The sequence below is a fragment of the Camelus dromedarius genome, chromosome 11 (assembly GCF_036321535.1).
Source record: "Camelus dromedarius isolate mCamDro1 chromosome 11, mCamDro1.pat, whole genome shotgun sequence".
In the NCBI taxonomy this organism is placed as follows: domain Eukaryota; kingdom Metazoa; phylum Chordata; class Mammalia; order Artiodactyla; family Camelidae; genus Camelus; species Camelus dromedarius.
In genome coordinates, this window is record NC_087446.1 from 35,846,719 (window position 1) to 35,871,482 (window position 24,764).

Consider the following 24,764-nt stretch of genomic DNA (forward strand, 5'->3'; position numbering starts at 1 on the left):
CGGCGGCGGGCTGGACCGGCGAGTCCCACCCGGCCGGCGCAGGCCCGGGCCGCGAGCCCCTCCCTCCACCTGTCCCCGCCCTGGCGCCCGGCGCAGCTGCGCTCGCTCGTAGCGGCTGGGCCCGCAGGCGGCCATGGCGGCGGGCGCCGGGGGCAGGCTGGCGCCGCGCTGGCTGAAGGCGCTGGCCGAGCCGCTGAGCGCGGCGCAGCTGCGGCGGCTGGAGGAGCACCGCTACAGCGCCACCGGCGTCTCGCTGCTCGAGCCGCCGCTGCAGCTCTACTGGACCTGGCTGCTCCAGTGGGTCCCGCTGTGGATGGCCCCCAACACCATCACCCTCCTGGGCCTCGCCATCAACCTCCTCACCACGCTCGTGCTCATCTCCTATTGCCCCACTGTCACCGAGGAGGTAGGGCCCGCCGGCCGCCCGTGGCCCCCCAACTGCTGTCCCTCGGAGTTCCTCACCCGAGCCCAGCCCCGCCCCGCCCCAGGTGCGCCGCTGGAGGCGCCCGGGGAGCCCACCGCGCGGCTGAGCCTCCCAGGGCCGCGGAGGGGCGGACATCGACACTGTCCCCGCGCCGCGTCCGCCCCGAGCCTTCCGCAGGCAGCCTGGAGGTTGTCACGCCGCTACCCAGTCCCGTGTCCACCCCGAGCCTCCCCCAGAGGACAGAGGGGCTGTCAAGGTCACTGCTCCAGTCCCAAGACCACCCCCACTCTCTCCCGTGGCGTCGGACAGGTAGTCTCAGCCACTGCGAGCTGGGGAGCTGCCTGCCTAGCTGCCAACCCATCCCGCGCCAAGTTGGGAAAGGGGTGGCAAGCAGTCGGTTACTTTGCACACTGGCGACTGAACACCCCCAGCTCCGTCCGGGCTGGCCCCAGGGCTTGTGGTCAGGTTGGCCAAACACGAGATGCCCTTTGGACACTTGTGTACTTAACCGTCTGTTTCTCAAAGGTTGAACGAATGATCTTGAAACCAGTAGGATCAAAGATTAAGTTACTTCTAAAAGCTTTCTTCCTCTTTGCTTCATTGACTTTTTTGTGGAAAACAACGTTATTAGCAAGGTAATAATCCTTATCATCAGGGATCATAAGAGCCAACAGACTTTAACAATGTGTATTTGACCTATGTTCGAAATAAGAAGAGTAAGTTAACGTGGGCTTTGGACAGCTGGTCATCAGAGGCACTCCTTGGTCTAAGTGTGATGGGGATAGAAGGCAGAGAGGGCTACTCCTACCTACAGCTTTTCAGAGTACATAGGATAAATACTACATTGCACGTTCTGTGACATTGCTTTCTTTTCTTTGCCCTCCAAATAGAGAACTCGGTTTATCATCATATTTGGGTATAGGTCCTGTGAAGTGGAAATATTTCATGCCTTCCATATATGGGATCCATTTAAAAAAGTATTTGATGAAGCCTACATATCTTGCGGATTGATGGATGTTTATTATATGTGATTTTTTGGCAAATGTTTCCATTGTTAATTCATTTCCGTAGTGTTAAAAAAGAGTAAGTTGCAGCCTGTTTGAAGAATTCCTCAGAGGCAGTGTGCCAGACTGTGACCAGGTTAGAAGTGAAGACTTGGTTTTAAATGTGGCTTTGCCACAACGTGGGGAGACGTATGGGTCGGCTTTCCCTGTGTGACATAGTAGTAACAGTAGCCAAACCCATTTCATGAGAATGCATTGAGGACTAACTGGTATATTAAATGCAGATAAATAAATGTGAAAAAAATAGAATTTGTTCAACAGACTAAAAATATTAGTTACTAAAAATATACTGAAAACATAATAAAATTTAGCTTTTATTGGGCCTAGATTTGGCTAATAGCATTTGGATGTTTCTGATATTTACCAGTTAAATTGTGAACTTTTCAACATTTTATTAATTTAAGAACCATTTGTTGAGTATTTCCAAAGAACAGGGCATGCCAAGAAGTCCAAGGGATTCAGTTTAGGGATGTCAAGGAGGGCATGATAGAACAGGTAGAATTATGATTGGTTAATTTATAGGCTAAGCCTCATTTTTTTCTTTTAAGAGGTGGGGTGTGGGGAGAATTCGAGGCATTTAAAAAAAAATCAGAATGATCTAAAAACGAGGAGTAAGTGTTAAAATAATAAAATGAAACTGAGAAGAGTTTCTGAAATGTGATTAGATCCTGCACATGCTTCTAAGTGACTGAAGCAGTGAGAGAAAACACCACTACAGGGTTCACATTTCCTGTTTGATAAAAATCCCAGCGATAGCACAACACAAAAGAAGTGTAGCAGTTCAGACTATTTTGCTTTCAGGCCACGGAGCTAGTAAATGACAGGACCTGGCAGGATTCAGATCTAAGTTGGTCTGTCTCCAAAGTCATATTCTTTTTTTTACCACATACCACCACCATCTGCAGTTCCTGCCTTTCTCTGTGTAATATGTAGGGAAAATACCTTGTGTTTCATTTAATGTTATCAGGTATGCAGAGTGCTTTCATGTCCATTGTTGCATTTGTGTCCTGTATCAACCCAAGGAGGCTACCAATTTTTTCCCTTCCTGGAATTGCCTTCCAACCATTTTATTGTTTCTTCTATCCATCCATCCTGAAATAACAGTAGCATACATTTTTATTAAGAGGACATTGAGGCCTGGAGGATTACGTGACTTTAACCTGGCTTAGAACTGGTTTTCTGAGACTCAGTCTTAAGAATGCATAGCGCTTTTTCAGTCTTGACAGATTGCTTCCAGAAATGGTACGTCCACATGTAGGATGTAATGCTGACTACATATCTATAGTAATAATAAAATTTGATCTATTTTTAAAGTACTGTGTTGATTTCTAGGACATAACTGGGTATGAAGGGAAATGAACAGGAAAAAATTAAGTGATTTATATTAAGCTTCTGCAGTGGTGCTCTCAACTGCATTTCACATCACTATTATGTTATGGAAGTTTCCACTCCAGCCAAATTGAAATACTTCCTATGGCAAAGATTTCTCTCCTTCTTGTCCCTCTCTTCTCTCCTTCTTTTTCCTTTCTCCTGTCCTGCCTCATCTTTCAGGGTGCAGTCCTAATACTACCTCCTTAGGAAATTTTTCTTCCATCTCGGGAGTCAAATCAACCACTTAATCCTATAACTCCAGTAATTATAACAATTATAACTAACATTTACCAAATATTATTTATGTCCTAAGCATTAATTTAAGCTACTTTTGTCTATTATCTCATTTAATCCTCTCAACAACTTTATGAAAAGGTACTATTATTATCCTCATTTTATAGATGAGGAAACTGAAGAGAAGTAAATTAACCTCTTTAAACAGAGACCAGGATTCCAAGCCAGAAAGCTACTCTTCCACCCCGAATCTTTGTAGCTTCTCCATTTTATTTTGGTTGTGTGTGTTGTGTTACGTTTGGTTGTGTATTTCCTTATTGAGCAGGACCATCCACCATACTGTAAGTTCTGACAGCGATCGCCCATTTGTACATTCTCCCCAGCACCTTGCCTTGTGTAAAGCCGATGCTTAGTGACTGTTCGCTAAATTATCGATTGCATGAATGAAATACCAAACTGTCATCTTGGGAGATGATGTTTTTCCACCGTCATGCAGCTTTCACTGGTCTTAGATTAAATACTTATCAGTTGGGCCTGGATAATTTTAACACGAGTTAGCAAGAATCAGGGCAAACAGAAAAACAAGAACTGAATTGCGTCTCCCTCACCTTGCTGAAGCAGTTCTGTCTGAATGCTACTCTGTACGTCATCCTTGGCCCCTATTCCTTGGCTGCCTAATCCTAAAATAGAATCACAGACTCCGGTTTGAAGGACCTGAGAGCTTCTTTAATGCAGATCCTACATTGGAATATGAGAAAACTCAGTAATTCGAATCTAGTTTTCAGGCTCCAGCTGAGTAGCATTCTCTACCACAAAACACTCATATGCTTGTTTTTGACTGGGATAAACTGTGGCTCCATTCTCTTTTAAGCTTATTCGAGTAAATATTTTTGCTCTGCCCTTTTGATCTGTGTTGATAAACTCATGTCAATGCTTCTGTTAAGAATGTGTTTATAACAGATAGGTGCCTAGCACAGGGCTAGGTCAAAGGGCATTAGATAATTTCTTTCATTTAAGATGATAGGAAGTTGACCAAAAAGCAAGCATATCTGAGGGAGTCAGAATGACCTTAAGAAATGGTTTATCTCCTATCTGATTCAGATTAGAGTTGCCTTTGCACTATATAGTAAAGTTATTGTTGGGGGAATAATAAGAAAAGGCAGTAACCTAGTAAAATTCTTTTATAGGTTTGTTTTTTTTTGAAATCTAGAATATTTCCTTTTTGTCACCTCTCTCCCTCTTTTTTTAAAACGGCTCAGTAACTTATCAAGCATCATGTATTACGGCAGGACCCTTGTTAGGGAGTGATCTCTTACTAAAGAAAAAAACAAATAAATAACCTGCACAAGGTGAAAGTTGTAGAAGCAGGACAGGGCTGGAGTGAGGCAGGCCCCGAGAGCAGTAAATGCGTCCTCAGGCTCTGCAGCCGTGGGGCCTCACTTGCCTCCCCCTAACCCAGCCCTGTCTAGCAGGAGCCTCGCAGGTCATGCGGAAATAGCTCTGCTTTGGGGACCGTCCCTCTGATTCTTGTGGCTTTCCTATACTTTATTCCCAAGGAATAAGCTGTTTCTCCTTTAGAATTCGGTTCACGTGTGGATAAAACAGCATTGTGGCGTACAGAAGGAGCTCTAAATCCCCTCCTGGCATGTTGGCCTGGGCATAGGGCTGCCACCACCTGGGTTTTGTGAAGTGAAAGCACCAGTGCCGTTGATGCTGATGTTGTTCTGGCCTCGGGGTTCTCTTCACTCCCCTCTCCCTGCCTGTTGCCCCTGGCACAGTGAGAGGCTGGCATTTTAAACAAGAACTCTAGTGAGCCCTTAAAGAGGTTTTTAACAAGAATACTACTGCTCACATGAAGTTTAAAAAGGAGTCTACCTTTTCAAAGTACAGATTTTTAACGTTGCATGAAAGCCCCTCTGACCCTGAACTGCTGGTTGATGGAGTTCGTGTTCTGCCTGGTTTCCTCCCCCAGCTTGTAACCAGCCTCATTTCCTGAAGATGGGTCTGCTCTTCTCAAATGCTGACCCTGATCGGAGCTGAGGCCAAAGGTCCAGGTTGAACCTCCCTGGCCTCAGGTGGGAGCCTTCCTTCTCTAAACAAGAAAGTGCCCCCGGCCACAGGCTCTCTCTCCCGTGTCACAGGCACATAATACAGGTTACAACAGTGTCAGAGTAGCAGTCTATTAAGATTCCATGACTTTTCTCTTTAAAATCACTAGAATCACCTGACTGGGTGCAAAGTCTACCATTTAACACCACACCAGCATTACATTTTTTCACATATGCTTGACTGTCTTCTAATTTTCTTTCTTCCTACTTCTTATAAATGCAGTTTCTGTTTTTATGGAGAGAGGTCAACTGATGTTTGGATAATTGAAATCTCCCTGTTACCGGCTGACCTAATCCTTACTGGTTAGTGTAATGCCTTTTGCATCTGTATCAACTCATACTCAAGGCCATATAACACAAAGAACCACTTTCTAAGTATAAAACTTCATATAAATAAGCATTGTGTAGTTCTACTATTTCCCAAATTTTAATTTGGGAAGATTTTTGCTTTTGTGTATTACCTATCTTATTTTTTATTTACTATTTTTCTTTACATCAACTTTAAATTTACTCCTTTTTAAAGACTCATTTGAAGCCTTACTATCTATAAAATCATAGATTTGATAGCTGTGCTAGCTAATTTTTAAAAATATGTTTTTTTCCAAAATGCATTAAAGACAGACATAAGTATTAAAATGAAAAGTTAACCCATGAATCCTCTAAAATTATCTTATGCAGTATCAGGAATAACAATAACTAACATTACTGAGCTCCTTCCATGTGCCAGGCACTTTTCTAAGCACTTTACATGTAATAATTCATTTAATTCTCACAGTGAGACAGGAACAGTGATGAGTCCTATTTTTCATAAAGGGAGCCTAAGGCATTGAGAGCTTAAGTAACTCATCCAGTCCACTCAGCCAGTGATGGCAAAGCAAGGATCTGAGTGTAGGTAGAGTTGAGTCTACACTCCTAAGCACTCTGCAAGAATAACCCAGGACATAATTCTTCCCTTTGGAAATCATTTTACTACAGGTAACCTATTACCCGATAGGAAACATACAGATATCATCAGTTGATTTTTAATCATCTGGTTGTTTATCTCCTATGGTATGTACAGCAGATTTTAAGGACAGACAACGCAGCTCCTACTCTTGAGAAGATTATGTTCTCATATGAAAGATGGGGCCTTGAAGACTGTCCAGTCTAGCATTTCCATTTACAGAAAATCTCAGAATGTGTTCCCAGAAGTCCAGTATTTTAAGATCTGAGCTGTAGGTAAAATTTGTCCAGTGAGCAGAGATGTGCTCATTGATCACTTTCTAAGTCTTTTCTTCCTTTTTCTGATGTGTGTGCTCGTTCAAACACATGTATAAAAATTCATGATACCCAGAATAAATAACTGATCTGTACCTGAGTGTTCTCTCTGATCCAGAGTTACTTTAACAAGAACGATTGCCTTATGGTCTGGTTCAAATCTCTGTTTTCTCTGATCCTGTAACTCAAGTAACTAGAAAAAGTAAAATTTTTCCAAATACTTTTATACAGTGCTTTTCTCAATGATGTCACTGAAAAGCAATTTAAATTTATTGATTTTTTTTTAATGACATGGGTTTATGATTGAATTCTTAGAAATTGTTTTGTTTTCTAGAATAAACATATAATAATCTTTCATGCAATCATGTAAGACTTATTAGTGAAGTTATTACTTAAATTGTGATATAGCTACATAATTGAATACCATGCAGTCAATTAAAAGAATGATGTAGCTCTTTGTGCTTGACCTGGAGAGATTTCTGTGATGTAATATAAAGTTCTGATCTTAAAGGATACAGTAGATATTATAAAAAATAATATAATTAAAACCTTTAAAATTTTAAGAATCTAATGTGACCTGGAGAAGTTCTACTTTTTGGAATAGTTTCCTTCTGTAGAAGAAGTCTTCTGATATATTGCTTATGACTTTTATAATTCATAATCTAAGCCTGATTTTTCCATGCTTGCATTTAAAATTTTTGAAAATAAGTTAACATGAAAACTAGAATTGAGTGGGGGGGTCCTGTAGATCCTGCTTCCACCTGGAGTCTCTTCAGTAATGACACCCATTTTGAGCAGACTCCTGGAAGGAGTCTCCAGCCCGGGGCCTGTTTTACCGAGATAACAGGTTAGAAAAGAAGTTGAAAATTTGCAAGCTGTTTAATAGCTCCCGGGTGGGAATGGAGGTGATGACAGCAGGGAAAAGAGAAGACAAGGCTGGCTTCTGCTCCTGCGGCCTTGGGAAGGGGTCTTGGAAAATGAGTGAACCGGCGGCTTGCAGACAGGTATGTCTTTCTGGGCTTAAAAGGAAGGAAGCCTCACTCCCCGCGCAGCCATTTCCCACCACTCAGGGTCACTGCACTTGAAATTGTATTGTGGGAGTGGGAAAGTGCTTCTCAGCAGGTTTGGAGGAATAGGTGAGAATCCAGGCGGGAGGCTCCTTTCAGGCTGTGTAGCCTGCAGCACAGCAGACCTTATGTCACAGGGCAGGTCAGAAAAGCCAGGTGTGACTCCAGGACCCTCACTAGCTGCTCTTTATCACCCCTCCCTAAGTTTCACGTTAACTTTAATTTAAAAAGAATGTGCTAATAGCTGACTTGTCTCTGTGCAAGGCTGTATTAAATAAAATAATGCATTTTTAAAAGCCCTTTGGCTTTTTTTAAAGCCAATTGTAACTGACTTCCTGTTCCAGAAACGTGATCTAGTCACTGCCTCCTGAGTCAGCCTTTCACTTTCAGGCCTCTGCCTTCCTTTCTGCCTAGACCTCCTCTCTCTTTTCCCTATTTAAATTCCCCCCGCCTCTCTTCACTTATTTAGACTCTAAATCTTAACTCCTCTAGTATCCTGATAAAGTTGTTTTAAACTAGTTAACCTGTCTTCATTTCCTTTTTCCAAATGAGGGCAGAGTCCACCCCCAACTGTGGTGTCCAGGAATAGCCAGATTTATTTTTTTCACTTCGGCATGGATTTCCATTAACACTTTGACCTTTAGACTTGTCTGCAGCCAATCTTCCAGATCAGAAGTCAGAATTAAGCTTTTAATGTGGGCCTTTGGGAGTGCTTCTTGAGAAGCTCCAAGTTTTCCTAGTAAGAAGGGAAAAATGGAATGTTTCTCAGGTAGATGATTTAGTTTATGTCATTTGGGAGGAAAGTATTTGATGAGAAACAGACCATAAGAAGAAAAATGACTTTTTATATGATTCCAGAAATTTTAATAACTTCAATTTCTAATTTTACATATATTTGAAATATAATTTTGCTCTCCTTTGATTATCAAAATTAATATTTTTATAGTAGGAAAAATGGGTAAGAATCTGCTTGTTTGAAAAGTCTTACCAGGATTATTCTCTGCAAAACAGTTCAGATTCTTGCAAAAGATTCTCTGTGGTTTTGTTTTGTTTTCTGCTTTTGTGCTCTCATGATGATTTCTCAGTTCTATTTTTGAGCCCTCTCAAATTGTTTCTTAGTTTCCAGATAAGCCTTTAAAAGCATGCTAATCAGAACTGAATGTGATATTTTAATATGCATGTTCATAACTCAGGTTTCTCCTATTCTTAAATTATTTCTAATTGATACTGATTTTCTTTTAAATAGAGTAGACTGTCTTTTTAAGCAGTTAGTAGTGTTATCATTTATACTGGCATCTAATCAAATGACAAAACGTTTATTAAAGTTAGTTCAAAATCAACTTCTTTTTACTTAGAAAGAGGAATGGAATAGCAGGTTGATTGGCTATTTGCAGAATTACCACATAAACCATACATACAATGATATTTTTTAAAGTATGCAAAATACAATTTAATGACAACAGGTAACCTTTATTGAGCACTTACTATATGCTAGGCTCTGTGTAAAGAGCTATCTAATAATTTTTTCATCAGGTACAGCTATAAGTATCATTCACATCTTGCAAATGAGGTAACCAAAGTTTAGCATTTAAATGACTTGCCCACAGTCACTTGGCTATTAAATGACAGAGCCAAGGACTCAAACGTGGATCTAACTTTAAAGCCCTAGTTCTTAACAATTTTGCTGTTTTTCTTTTCTAAGACATAGAATTCTGGATTGACCATTGCTATCGTCACACCGGTCCCTGAGGAAGTAGAATATACGCTTGCAAAGTGCTGAAAAAAAGAATGGTCATTTAATCTTTTTCCCTCTCTTGTTCAAATTGCATCATTTTTGTTGACCTGTCTGCAGTTTATTCTTTGCTCTGTCACTATTATATGTGCTTCTGTATGTAATGTGTCTTTTTCGTCTGGCTTCTTTTATGATTTTCTCATTATCACTGGTTTTCAGTAATTGATTATCATGTGCCTTGGTGGGTTTTTATAGTATATCTTATATTTGAAATATTGTATTTTTCATTTCTAGAGGTTTCACTGGAGTCTTTCGTGCTTTTCTCCACCTTTTTGAACATATAAAGCATACTTATAATAACTTTCAGTGTCCTCATCTGCAGATTCCATTAGCTGTCATTCCTGGGTCCGATTATATTGATTGACTTTACTCCTGGTTGTAGAACATATTTTCGTGCTTCTTTCAATGACTGGTAATTTTTGATTGAATGCCAAACATTGATTTTATACTGAATTGTACATTTGGGGGTACTAGATCAGTGGGGCAAGGGGTGTTCCTGTAAGATGTTGTACTTTATGTTGGCTATAGTTAACTTACCTGGAATCAGTTGGATCCTTGTGAGGCTGGATTTTACATCTGTTCGAGTTGTCCGGAGCCTTCATCCTAGGGCTAATTTATCCGCATTGCTAAGGCAGTACAGTTCTGGGAACTCCACCCAATGCTCTAAGTATCACAGGTATCTTTCTGCTGTGCCTGGTAGGAACATGAGCAATTCGCAGCTTTGCATGGGCTTCAAGAGTTGTGTGGCCTTGCACTTTCCAGTAGTTTCGTCTCACTCAGGCACAGGTCTCTTCTCAGCCAAAGCCTCCAAGGTACCCTTCTGTAGACCTCCACAACTTGAACCCCTCTGCTCTCCAGGGCTCTGTCCAAACAGATTCTAGCTGCCCCGACCTTCCCAAACTCTGCTACGTTTCGCCTCATCACGCCAGCACTGCCGGGCTCCGCTCCGGTTCCCCACTTCCATGCTGTGGCCTGGAAGCTGCCTGTGTAGGCACTACACCGGGCAGTCACAGGGCTCACCTCTTCTTTCCCTTCTGTCAGGGGCCACAGTCCTGAGCTGCCTGCAGTGTCTGAAAATTGTTGTTTTATTTATTTTATTGCTTTTCTAGTTATACAAGATGGGAGAGTAAATCCAGTCCCTGACCTGCCATCATAGATGGAAACAGGGGTCTGTGGTTTGTCTTTAAGGTCTTTTTTCATAGCAGAAACTGACTGAATAATTTCAGATCCAGTGCCATGTATGAATAGTATAAAAAGAGCTGTGGACTAAGAATCAAAATCAAGGTCCTAATCCTTGCTTGGTCATTTAACGTTGTGCTTCTCACAGTACAGAGTTCTGTGACTCTATCCAGATGACCGAGCAATTCGTTTCTCATTTTAATGCTCATCTGTAGAAGGAGGGTTACGAATATTCTTCATAACACACTGAGATGATCTAAAGTGAGAACAGAAGAAAATGGATCTGATCCATTGGCTTAGGCTGAACTATATTCAAACAGAAGCTAGCTTATTGTCACTCACCAGTCTTCATTGTGTACGTTTATTTGTAGGCACCATACTGGGCGTACCTTCTGTATGCCCTGGGACTCTTCATCTACCAGTCACTGGATGCTATTGATGGGAAACAAGCCAGAAGAACAAATTCTTGTTCTCCTTTAGGGGAACTTTTTGACCATGGTTGTGACTCTCTCTCCACAGGTAAGTGAGTGGAGGTTTTTTCCATGTAGTTGTTTTTGGTTTTTGTTTTTTGCTTTTTATAATGTTGGCTTAAAAACTGAAATGAACTGAGCTGTTTGGTCAGTCTTTTTGGACAGTTTTATATTAGGAAACAATTTTGTAGAGTTTATTTTAAAAGTATGTTGAGGAATTAATTTTGTTTAGTGTGCCTTATTTTAATGCCAAGATTATGCACCTTAAAATTCTGTATTTCTAAACAGTACATGGCAGTTATTTCATTAATTATCTTTAATTCTTAACAGTTCTTAAACCTCATTTCTTTCAGTATTTATGGCAGTTGGAGCTTCAATTGCTGTTCGCTTAGGAACTCATCCTGACTGGTTGTTTTTCTGCTCTTTTATTGGGATGTTCATATTTTATTGTGCTCATTGGCAGACTTATGTTTCAGGCGTGTTGAGATTTGGAAAGTAAGTATGTATTTTAAGTTGTACATTTTAACACAGTCAAGTTCATTTTCACAAGCTGTCATAACATCATTTATCAATAATAAGGGGGATATAATAAGTGTCAATCAGAACTTTAAATTATCTTTTAATTTATTGAAGCATCCCCAAATGCTACACCTTAATTTTAGTCTTTTTAAGTGTTCTTCATGTTATACTTACATATTTATTCTATAATAATTTTTATTTTTTTCTCCCTTTCTCCAACTTACTAGCCCAAATTTACATTAGACAAAAGAAAGAGAAAAATAAGGGACCCATGTAATATAGAAAAAGGATATGCAGTACTTAAATAAGCAGCATTTGACTTATATGATAAAAACAATGAGATATGGAATCTGAAGATCCTTTTTAGTCAAATTTTTATGTGTCCAAAAAAGGGGATCCCCTTACAGCAGTTACCAACAACAGTAATCATAAAACTCTCAGCTGTGGTGGACAGTTGATGAAATAATATAAAAGCATTTTGTGATATTTGCTCTTGATGCTTCATGCTTAGGCACTGGGAAGTAGTGCACGAGGCCGGAACTCTGTTCTCCATCCCCGTGTCCCACCGGCTCCCTCTCTGCCCGATGCTATAATAGCTGTCGGCCATTGGCTCCTTCTCAGCTTTGGCTTCCCCCGTCTACTGATTCTTTGTAGCCCCACTTTATTGCTGCATAGGAGGAACAGTAGCTCTGGGGAAAAAAAGAAAAAAAAAACCTAAAAAACAAAAAACCCTGATAATGATCAATAAAAGGAGAAGCTCAAAACTGCAGATCGTTTAGCAGAGTAAAGGCCTTCAGTAATTTTTCACGTTGACTCCAAATTAGGAAATAATCGCAGCTGCTACCTGTAGAGCACTTGCATGTGTCTGGCACTGTACTCAGTGCTTTATATGCACTATCTCGTGGATGCCCCCATTAACCCTGCAAGGTATTACCTTCATTGTACCAGTGAGGCAGAGGGGTTCTGGAACTTCTTTATACTGCTAAGAAGTCTAGAGCCAGGTTGAAACTCAAGTCTCCAAACCCTATACTCTCAATGACTACTGCTCAGTACTGTGGGATTATCAGTGTATTAGGTGCTGTGGAAGAATACAAAATGCATTTTTAAAAAATCCTTGTTTTAGGGACTATATAGTACACTGTATTAAAGGGATGGAACAATACTTCTGTGATACTGCTAATGCAGTCCATAACCACATGAAAAATGACCTGCTTCAGGTTTCCAAAGCACTGAAGAAATCCTGCGAAAGGAGAAGCTGATTAGTTTAGGAAAGCTTTCATGAAAAATGTGAGTCTTCAAGCTGATTCCTTACCTACTGGTCAAGAGCACAAGGATCAAAAAGCCAGGCTAGAAATTCAAGGCAGCTATGTAAAATTAAGAATCTATACCTAGATATAGATTAAAATAGGCTAAAATAGAAACACAGCTTTGTAAAATCTAATGCATGTTAATATACTGAACTCACTATAGTAAACTGGAGTAATATGGATAATGCAACATTCTGGTTAATTATTGTTGTTTAATGACTTAGACTTTACTTTTTTAGCTTCTGACTTCATTAAAAATCTTTCTGAAGTGAGTTAGTTCACATTCCTAGCCTAGTTGTACATTTTATACTAATAATGTGTGCCTAGAACTGAAGATACAAGATGAGTCACTTGTGGGCGGAATATGCCAGACAGACTGGGGTAAAGCATTCTAGGCAGAAGCATGAGGACAGGAAGTACTCAGAACATTAGGGAAATGGCTGTTGTGGTTGAGTACCAAGCGTGTTGGGACTGGAGGAGATCCTGCAGTGCCCAGGGGATCAGACATTTAAAATACTTACATTAGGCAGAGACCCTAATCTGTATATTTTTTCACTTTACCAAAGTGAAAATATCACTGGGCATTGAGTAGGATACATTGCTGGTCCAGCTTAACACTATAAGAAGGATCCATGTACAGGACATCAACCAAGCCTCTGGAAATGCTTACAAAGTCAGTCAGCATCGGTTGTCTGTAGGGTAGGATGGATTTCCTGAAAATCTTAGTTTTTGAAAGGTTTAATTTTATAATGTCTATGTTATTGGAATACAGATATATGAAACCAGGCCAAACAATCTCAGAATATATTATGGAAATTTGTCTTATGAATCTGTTCTTGATTTAAGCCTTTTTAATGTGGTTTCTATCTTTCTGAAAGACTGAATAAAAATATGCCAAATGAGAGTTTAATTGGGCAAAAAAAATACATTTTGCTACTTAATTTATTGAGAGAACGTTTGTTCTATAATTTCTATCAGCTTTCCTAGTTGCTTCTGATCACTAGTGTCATACCCTCGAAAAATTATGGGTAACTTAATATAATTTTAGCACTGTTACTGGGAAAAGGGTGCAAAATTCTGCTAATAAATCATAAATATAATAGGAAGAATGTTGGCTCTGAAGTCATTTTCTTATAGCAATGTCCGGCTATTTCAATATAGGCATGGAAAAGTCATTTCAATTCCCCTTCCCCCCAAAAAAGGCATAATTTATAGTTCATAAGACTCATAATATATGCTCAGTAAGTATTAGTACCTTTCCCCCTCTTTCTCCACAAAATACCATGCATTATATTGTTATGTTTACCTTTTTCAACTAACCTGACTTTCTCCATGCAGCCTGGAGGTCTTTGTCCATCACTGACCATAAAAATACTGGAGGTCATTATGTTTTCCTTTTGTTTGTGGGTTAATGCTCCATTCACCTTTGTTCCCCAAATAACTTAGTTGAGAATCATGTTTTCTTCCATTATCTGGTTCTATTTTATCATCTAATCCCTACATTTCTTGTATTTGCAGAGCAATAAGTATTCCTCTAGCATCTAAAGACTCCAGGGCATCTAGGCAGAGATGTAAAGTAGGTAGACAGCTATAAAAACCTGAAGCTCAGGAAAAAAGATGTGGATTTGGAGAAATGGATTTAGAGGTCATTAGCATATAGATAGTGGTCTTAAGTATAGATAAAATTATTGAGAGAATCTGAAAAGAGAAAAGAGGAGTTCTGGAAACAGTAGCATTTAAAATGTGGAGAAAGGAGCTTGGGAAGAGCATCCAGCAAGGTAGGAGAAACATGAGAGAGTGCGGAAAAAATAGAAACACAGCAAAGCATTTCAAGAAAGAGGGAGTGATCAGCATTTTAAATATTGCAGAGGAGTTATGCAAGATAATAACTGAAGTGTATCCCTTACGTTCAACAAATTGAAAGTCACTGTTTACCTTAAACAATTTTAATAGAATAGGGCCCCAAACTTGACTATCGTGGATTAAGCAGCAAATATGAAGGAGGAAGTTACAAATATACAAATATACAAATATAACTTCTCAGTTAGCCTGTTTATGGAGCAAAGGAGAAAGGAGTTGATAGCTTCAGGGGATGCAGATTAGAGACTGACATTGGTTGGTGAGTGAGTTTTTGAAAGAAGTTTAAGCGTGTTTCTATATTGGGGGAAATTTTTCTGTGGAAACCAAAAAACTATAGTGACTATTAGAAACTTAGTGAGAAAAACTGTTGGAATTTTCCCTACTTTTTAAATGAAATTGACTTTGTGTTTAAGAATTTGCCTTAAATCATCTGGTTATTTTTATGTTATTATCATTTTTCCTGATTATAAGAGTAAATCATGATTGTTATTAAAAAATTCAAACTTCGCAGAAATACGTAAAGTAGATGATAAAAGCCTTGTGTAACCTCAGTGATAACTACTATTAGCAATTTTATGTATGTTGTACAAGTTTTTCCCCCATGCATATTACTGTTTATCCATATGTGAGCACATGTTCTTCTGTAGGCTTTTTCAATTAACAGTATAGTTAATTGATAATTCAGTGACAAAACTAAAGGCAAAAATAAACTAAGCCTATAGAGATTTTTACATCTTTGATTTTAATATATGGTTAACTAACCTTCATATTTAGGAATTTTATTTATAAACGTCTTTTCTGTTCTTTATCCTTCCTCTTCAGAGTGGATGTAACTGAAATTCAGGTAACTTTAGTGATTGTCTTTGTGTTGTCGACGTTTGGAGGAGCAACGATGTGGGACTATACGGTAAATCTGAATACTTGAATTTATATTCAAGTACTTTTTAAATATTTAGAAAAGAACATCGCACTGTTAATTTCCTTCAGAAATCCTTGTTCATTCCATTTCTTAACTTTTCCCCTTCATTTATAATTTGACTATCCTGTATACCTTATGGCGTTTTCCCCATGCATGAATATATTACCACATAAAAGGAAATGACCACTTATCCCTAATACAAAATTAAGCATACTAGTTGAACTACCTTTTCCAGGCCAAAATTTATCTCATAAAATAGATACATAAAAAGTAAAGTTAGTAAAATATTCTGTGTTTGAAACTTGTCCCTCAATATTTGGAAAGAAAAGTTGCCAACTTGCTTTTTTTATAATCTACTCTGAGTGAAGTTTCCCATGTTAAGGAGTGTTTTTATTTTCTGCTTGGTTGGAGACCTCAGTATTTTGATAAAAGCTGACTCTCAGGAAGCCATGTTATCAATTCATGCTTTGCATAGGGAGAAAATTTATGAAGAAAAAATTACTCTGTCTCTACAATCTAAGTTTACAGTATTGGCTGACTCACCACTTCAGGCCCATAGAGTTAAAAAGAATATTAAGGTTGGTATCAATAGTCAACAACTAACACATTCAACATTTACTGTGTTCCTAAACATTTTACTGTCACTGTTTCATCTGACCCTCAGAACAGTCTTATGAAATCTTAGAATGATTAAGTAATTTGTCCAAGGACACAGAGCTAGTAACTACTGGAACTAGAAATTAAGCAGACTGACTCCAAACGCTCTTTTTAGTCACAAAGTGATATACCTTCCAGTAAAAATTGTAAGGGATACAAACCTGAACATACTCTTCCCATGGGGTCTAGGACTATACTCCTTGGTAGTTACTTGAATAAATTAAACACTTACATCCATACAAAAACCTGAACATGGATGTTTATAGCAGCTTTATTCATAATTGCCAAAACTTGGAAGCAAGCCCTTCAGCAGATGTCCTTCAGTAGGTGGATAAATAAATCAACTGTGGTACATCCAGGCAATGGGATATTATTCAGTGTTAAAAAGATAAGAGCCATGATAGCCTTGGAAAGATGTGGAGGAAACTTAAGTGCATACTATGTAGTGAAAGAAGCCAATATGAAAGGGCTCCTTATTGTATGGGTTCCAATTATATGACATTCTGGAAAAAGCAAAATGATGGAGTGAAAAAGTGCCATTGCCAGAGGTTGGGGGGAAAGAAGGGGTAAATCGACAAAGTACAGAGGATTTTTAGGTCAGTGAAACCATTCTGTGTGATACTATAATGGTGGACACCCATCCACCTGTCATTGTGCATTTTTCATAGAATGTATAACACCAAGAGTGAACCCTAGTATAAACTGTACACATTGAGTGATAACGATGTGTCAGTGTAGGTTCATGGATTGTACCACTCTGGTGGGGGATGTTGATAGTGGGGGAGGATGTGTGTGTGTGTGAGGGCAAGGAGTATATGGGAACTCTATGTACTCCTGGTACAATTTTGCTGTGAACCTAGAATTGCTCTAAAAACTAAGTCTGTTTTTAAAAAATAGTAAGACATTTCTCTGTGGCATTTAGTTTTCAGAATTGCCAATTACAGTTCATTATTACTAGGCTCAGAAATAGACTTTGAGCATATTTTTAAGTAGAGGAACATTCCCTGAGACTTTCCTATTTCTTATATATTCATATTATGTAAGAATAAATAATAGAATCAAGGATATGCCACTGTAGGTCTCTAAAATATACCAGAAGGTAAATGTGGACCTAGAGGCAATTAGGCAACTCTGATCAGTGTCAGATGTGATTGTCTTTAAGTTGGAATTCTGATTTCGATATACTGAGGAAGAATTTATTTAATCTTAAAGTCATTTCATTCAGTGTTTTAGCAATATCATAGGAAGAAAGCCTACCTGCTCATTCTCACCAATAAGAATACTTATTTTAAAAGCTGTAGATTTTCTAAATTTAATTGTTAATCTATAGTTTCCACAAATTTTGGTACAGTATGTCAAAGTATATTTTCAAAACACAATAGCCTACAGCTTTTGGCAATTCATTGTTACTGTTTTTTAAATCCTTTGCTGCCTTTGGAAGTTTTCTTGAACAGCAATTGATCAACAGGTAAATATACTGCTAGAGATTTAATCCTGGATATTAACTACACAAAATTTTTGCATGCAAACACATCATGATATTTGTCACCTTCATGATGCAGATCATGGTATCAGGCTTTCCTGTGATGCTGCCTTTTAGAGGTACTAAATTCAAGTGAACTATCCTTTTTCGTGTTTCCTTGAAATCAGATGAAGACTTGTGAGATAAAATATTTCATCACAATTATTTAAGTAGACTTAGCTGAATTTGGTGGATTCATTTTTCACTTAATAGATAAAACCATTAAAAGAAAAGTTGCCGCTTCAGGTTATATTCCAGAAGTTAAGGTTTGATTATAAGAAAAAGGATAGCTTATTGTACAGAGCCAAATCATAATGTTTCTTTACTATTCAATAGGAAAAGAAATTCTGTTTTCTTAATGATTTGTTTCTTTCCTCTACCCCTAAAGATACCCATCCTAGAAATAAAATTGAAGATCTTACCGGTTCTTGGAGTAGTAGGTGGAGCAATATTTTCCTGTTCAAATTATTTCCATGTTATCCTCCATGGTGGTGTTGGCAAGAATGGATCCACTATAGCAGTAAGACAGTAATTTCATCATCATTCAGTATTAATTTTTTGATAAACTTTCTTACCACCCAGCTACAGAGATGCTAAAAATATGACAAAGTTCAAGAAGGAGGAAGGAGACTAAATATCGTAATTCTCTTTAAGCACATAATACAAAAGCATTTTTAAAACAATTTAAACTGATTTTAAGGCATTTTTTCTCTTTCTACAGCCTTTCTCCAAGTAGACTTTTCTGACATTCCATTTAATCACCTGCTGTTTCATTACTATACATAATTAAGAGTTGCCATTTGTTTTCTTGCTTTTTTGTGCCTTGCACTAGTAGGGGAGAAGAGGAGGAAGAGGGAATGAATTCCTAACTATGTCAGGAAAGCCGCCAAATGTCATGGTTTCACATATGGGTTAATTTATTACTCATGAAGTAAGTTTATTGAAATTCACTGAAATGTATTTTTTAAACTATTCTAATATTTATAAGGTAAATTTTTAACCTCAGTTCTTGAGTGGGTGTACCTTGTATTTGTATTCTTATGCTTTGCTCTTACTATAATTATTTTGTATTTACTAATATTTGTTTCCTAAAACATCTTCAGTATGAAGGAGTCAGAAAGGAATTCTGCCCAGTTTTTAAAAAAATAACATAATATCTATGTTTTTAAAAAAACATATTGTCATCTTCAAGGTAGTAGAACATAAGATAAGTGCTTATTCCAGTGTTGCTATCGTCTATCAAAATGTTGTTGGAATTGCCTTTACACTATAGCTCATTTTCTTTAATTTCTTCAGTGCTGTAGTTAAAAATTTTTGTCCTTTAAGGGTGGATTTGATTTTGAGAAAAGTCTAAGTCATTTGGAGCCAGGTCTAATAATTATGAGGAGTAGACATGAAATACAGCATTTTTAGTTAAAAAAAAAATCTTACTCTCTTAAATGACGTATAGATTGGCTTTCAAGACAATTTCAAAGGAATCTACATAATTCATGAATTATCAATCATTATGAATATATTTTATATACATAATACAAAAGCAGAGTATAAAATTCACTTAGATACATAAGTTCTGATATATTTGGAAAAATTAATTTGTTGTGTTTTGATGTGTTTTGTCAGATAACCTTAGAATTGTTTTAGAAGTGTCACAGTACTCTGCAGAAAGTTGCTTAAGAATACTTGTTGCTTGACAATGTATGGTAAAATAGAGCGCTACCTAGAACATGAGTTCCACTAAAGACAGTAAGATTTAGTGAGGATCAGTGTCCACTTTAGAGAATATTTTACTAAGAAATAATTAATCAACTATTTGAAGGAATACAAGAAATCAAGTACTATGTCTAAGAAGTAGTTGATTTCAACTCTTAAACCAATGGTTTTCCAATTTTAGCAGCAGATTTCCTTAAATAAAATTTACAGAATTGTAATATGGATTAAAAAGCACTATTTTAATAATCTTAATTTTTAAAACTTAATACTGTATAGTAGTTTTATTATGATACTATTTTATAGTATGTATAGTATTGTTGCTATAATTTTATCATAAGTTCTAATTTATAACATACAAACTTAGTAAAGAATAAGGCCGTTTTAATGGATACATTTAAATTGGTGGTTAAATATTTAGTAAGCCTTAATATCAAATTTATTTCACTACTTTGTTTAGAATAGCAGTGCTGCGAGAATCCTGATTGACGTAGATAAAAATGTAATGGATTGGATTGTACAGTGTTACATGAGAGGGCATTTGCAGTCTAAGTGCAGAAGGCAGGGGCAGGGGTGGGATGTTGGTGTAGAAAGAGACCAGGGTAGAATTAACCTCCTCCTAATCAGTAATTAAGATATTTTGTAAAAGTGGCACGTTCAGCTTTACTTCTATATCTGCACAGAACTATGTTAACTTGGCAACTGAAGTGTTGATAGCCTTCATCATGGTAAAATTTGGTATAAATTTGGTATAAATCACATTGTTATGTTTTAGTGGTTATTGGCTTAAAGTGTGTGTTCATATAAAATTGGAATCAAACATCTGCAGCACCATATTACCTCTGTGTAACGCTAAGTTTCTGTGAAAGTTTGAAAAGCACAGCTAAGGTCTGTATACTCCTTTAAGCCATACAGTACATCAAACTCTTCTTTGGGTCTTTAGCTCCTAACACAAAACAGATGCTTAGAAAATATTTGTATTGTAATGAATGCCTTATTAAAATATGGTGCTGATTTTCTGCTTTATCTGTTAGGGCACCAGTGTCTTGTCACCTGGACTCCACATAGGAATAATTATTATACTGGCAATAATGATCTATAAAAAGTCAGCAACTAATTTGTTTGAAAAGCATCCTTGTCTTTATACCCTAATGTTTGGATGTGTCTTTGCCAAAGTCGCACAAAAATTAGTGGTAAGAAATTCTTTTAATTTATGATTCATGGTATAGTGTACTTGTTCCTCAGATGCAAAGCTGGAAACTATTTCATACACTGAGTAGGTTTTTTGTGGTGTTATCATCACAATAAATAGTTAGCTATTTGTGCTCTAAGTAATACTGTGAATGAGTTAGTGTTGGATTCAGAAAAACAGATTCCTTACTGTATAGTAGAGTAGGTTCTGCATACCTACTGTATAGTAGGTTCTTTTAATTATTTATTTAGCGATAATTATCAATTATAACCTTTTGATAGCAAGGAATTTAAATATTGGAAACTTTAATAAGCTACACAGTCATGAATTTGAGAAGTTTTAGATCCAGTATTCCCATATCAAATGCAAGATTAAATGGTCTCTTTATCTTATTTGTCTTAATAGTAAATTAAAGTTATAGTTAATTCTGTCCTGAAAATAAAAGCTAAAGCATTCAAAATTTAATAGTGAAATTATTTTATTTACTTTTTTATAGATAGCTCACATGACCAAAAGTGAACTGTATCTTCAAGACACTGTCTTTTTTGGCCCAGGTCTTTTATTTTTAGACCAGTACTTTAATAATTTTGTAGACGAATATATTGTTCTATGGATAGCAATGGTAAGTACTTTTTTTGCTATGATTTTTACTTATTTTTAACAAGTGTCAGATAATACTATGCTTAAGAGTCATTTCAGTGAGATATCTGGTAGCTTTATTCTAATTTGTACAGTAAATGTTTCTGAACATTTAAAATTACTTCTTTAAAGCTTGCTTCATACTGTGTATGGAAATGGCCCACTTACCTGGAGATCAGGTTTCTAATAACCTACATCCTTAAAGACACAACTGTGTACCTTAAAAAAACAGTACAGAGATATCAAACATCACTTCATTGCCTGGCAAAGGAACAGACACTTAATAGTGTCTGACTTTTACTTAGTCAAGCTTGTTGGAATTATTCTGAGCTTATAGCAGATATCAGGCAAATTAGATGGAGCTGGTGTTAGCACTAGTACTAGTCCATCAAGAACTGTCAGCTAATAATGAAGAAGCAGAACAGACAGTACTACCAAGAACAGGATTCTGGGACCATTTCGTGCTAGAAATAAGCAGCCCAACATGTCTGTATAGCCCTTGAGGATAGTGCAAAATTTTTATTAATGATGACTCTTAAGCATATTAAATTAAATTCTCATTGATTGCATCCTGCTTAAGGAAGTGATGTGGATAATACATATACTAATTTCTATTCAAAATGATTATAAAATACAGAATTACGGTACTGAAGAGAAGCTTTAGCCATCTGAGAAGAAGAAAATCATTGTTGATAACATTTTAATCACGAAAGTGGATAAAGAAGGCATTATTAAATTTTTTTATTTTATTGAGACATTCTCTTTATGATTGGTCTTCAATTAATTGTGATTTTGGAAAATTTTGCTATATTTTTCCCTACCTCCGGACCTCACTGGCCTTCCCCAAACTGTTAGTAATATACAAACACATATTAAAGTGCACTAAAAGAGACGTTGCAGTAAACCTTTTGATAATTTGAATAATCTCACACTGTTTGTTAGATATAGGCATTTAATAAAGCTATATCTGTTCTGTGCATGGACTGGGATACATCTGATCATTCTTTATACTGGTTCTATAGTATACTTTTTTCCAGAGTAAATTAATAACTTATCCATTCAAAAGTCTTCCATTCTTCAAGTAGTGGCGAGATATAAATCTTGATCCTTGAAAGTTTCTCAGGCAGTATTCTAAAAAGTGTTTGAAAATCAGAATAACTTCCTTTAATTTGCTATCCACTGTAAATTTATTAGGGCTCCAAAACAATCTAAATTTAAGAAATAAAGGGTGATTATTCAGAATATCTGAATATTCAATGTAGGACTTCTTTTAGTGAACTTAAGTATTACAAATAGAATTAACATAGTCTCAGGTATTAAAAATCCAAGCACCCAATTTGTAATGAGTGAGTTGGTCTGGTTTTACATCAGTGGTAGAAATTATGGTAAAAGAATGAAATTCAATATTTCTTTAAAAACACTTTGTGGACCACAATTAAAAACAAAGAAGCCATTATGTGGACTAGACAAAACATATTAGGTCCTTTGGCATCCTTAGGGAAAGGGTTCTTGCATCAGAGGTCAGATGGAATTTTTCAAGTTAATGATACTGGAGATTTTCCCTTCATGGGTGAGAATTCCCTCTCCACCACCCACAGAGCTGTGAGGCTCCTTTTTCTGAAAGGAAACATTTGTCCCTGGTCTCTGGGAAAGTTTTTAAGTAGTGTGTCTTCCTTCTTAACTTTGTAAAGAACACAAAATTTTGTATATGCCTCCTCTAAACTATGGTGTCTCTTCCAGGCCTTTACTTTCTTACAACTACTCTCAAAGGAGTAAGGAATAAGAAAAGTATGTGATATAATGATTTCATTATAGCCCATTGTAGTAGAAAGTTTGTGACTTTGTTGCCCAGCAGATGAGTTAAAGAATGTAGAGTCAGAAGACTTGAGTTCTGTTGTTTTCCAGCTTTTGTATTTTAGTCTAGGCCTTTTACCACTCTGAGCCTCAATTTCTATAACTGTGAAATACCTTTCATATTCCAGAGGATTACAGTGAGGTCCAAATATGAACTATGAAATGTAATATTTTTGGTAAAGAATTTTTGGTTAAGGTTTGAGATTGGGGTTTGAGGGACAGAAAAATAGCTGCTGCTTCAGAAAAGATAGGCCATAATCCATCTTATATTTTCTTTTTTGTTTCTAAAGGTCATTTCTTCATTTGATATGATGAGGTACTTTAGTGCTTTGTGCCTGCAGATTTCAAGACACCTTCATTTAAATATCTTCAAGACTTCATCTCATCAAGCACCTGAACAGGTTCACGAGCATATTGACTAATTGCCCAAGGAAAAGAGGAGAAGCAGTTAGGGGAACCTATGAGTGAAGGAAATTCCCCCTTTGCAGGAGGCTAGTATACTATCAAATAAGGTTGCATTTTAATATAAAACATTAAGACCTGTAGATTGCATTATGTCTGTTTCAGTTGTGAAGCCCTCATTGTGTATCAGCATTTTGGATCACAGGTATTATCAGAGTAATACAACCTATAAATTAGAAACAAAACCAAAGAAAGAAATTTCATTTTTATAAGGATAAAAAAGTGAATCATTGTAGTTCTAAAGAGCAATCTCTTTGTCTCAGAAATCCTTGAGACACATGGGTTTTTCACTGTCGAAGGATTATATTAAAATTCAGGACTTAGAGGATTTTAGCCATCTTGAGAGTGATGCTTACTTTGACTGCTAAAAATTGGGAAGTGAGTTCATATTTCAAAAGTGCATGGATTGTAATACTGTAATTATTGAGTCAAATAATGTTATAAGTATTTTTATTAGCCATTTTCAAAAGAGGTATGTTAATTACTATTGTATAAAAGGAAATACTTGCTTTAGTATACCAACTAGAATTTAAAAGAGCTACTGGAATTTTCTATAATTTGTATTTAGTAAAAGGAATTTATCTTACCAGTTCAGAAAAGCAAATCAATCTTTACAGTGAGGGTCACTTGTTCTTAAATATTCTGAGTTAAACTTCATTGTCACAAAAAAGTGGATATTAAACAGTCCCTCTTGTGAAAAATAAAACAGTAGCTAAAGCACAGTTGACATAAGGAAATAACTAATTTATGAAAGCATGGAAAAAATATCTTCCCTTTGGAGTATCAGCCAAAGTTACTTCAAGTTCGCTTTGACTCATTTGAGATAAAAAGATAAACAGATAAAATAAGTATCTGTTATTCAACCACTAAGTACTTTATGTACTGATTCTTATCTTTCTACTCTCACTTGAAAGTATTTATATTGGTCATTATGAATAATAGAACTATCACAAGAATCTTCGGTGATCTAAATCTTCAGACTCCCATATTATACTGTTTATAATTTTATCCAGTTCTGCAGACCATAAGGTACATGATGAAATAATTTAAAAAAAGAGTAACGAACATGTACTATATCGTAAGAAAAAGGCATATTGGAAAGATCGAAAGTTGATATTCCTTAAAAGGAAAAAATATACTTATGTAAATTTAGTACACAG

The 24,764-nt window shown here is 37.0% G+C and overlaps 1 protein-coding gene across 3 annotated transcripts in view; it reads left to right on the forward strand.

Annotated features, from left to right (window-relative positions):
• Positions 1 to 24,764, forward strand: part of CHPT1 (choline phosphotransferase 1) — a 26,266-nt gene continuing 1,502 nt past the window's right edge. The window contains exons 1-8 of one of the 3 annotated variants that reach the window (XM_064491643.1): positions 1 to 406; positions 10,868 to 11,015; positions 11,320 to 11,461; positions 15,475 to 15,559; positions 18,139 to 18,270; positions 20,492 to 20,650; positions 21,146 to 21,271; positions 23,433 to 23,543. In XM_064491643.1, the coding sequence (XP_064347713.1) occupies positions 134 to 406; positions 10,868 to 11,015; positions 11,320 to 11,461; positions 15,475 to 15,559; positions 18,139 to 18,270; positions 20,492 to 20,650; positions 21,146 to 21,271; positions 23,433 to 23,543 (1,176 nt within the window). In that variant the 5' untranslated portion in view covers positions 1 to 133. Of the gene's footprint in view, positions 407 to 10,867; positions 11,016 to 11,319; positions 11,462 to 15,474; positions 15,560 to 18,138; positions 18,271 to 20,491; positions 20,651 to 21,145; positions 21,272 to 23,432; positions 23,634 to 24,764 lie in introns of all 3 variants that reach the window. The other 2 variants (XR_010383185.1, XM_064491644.1) reach the window with 2 other exon arrangements.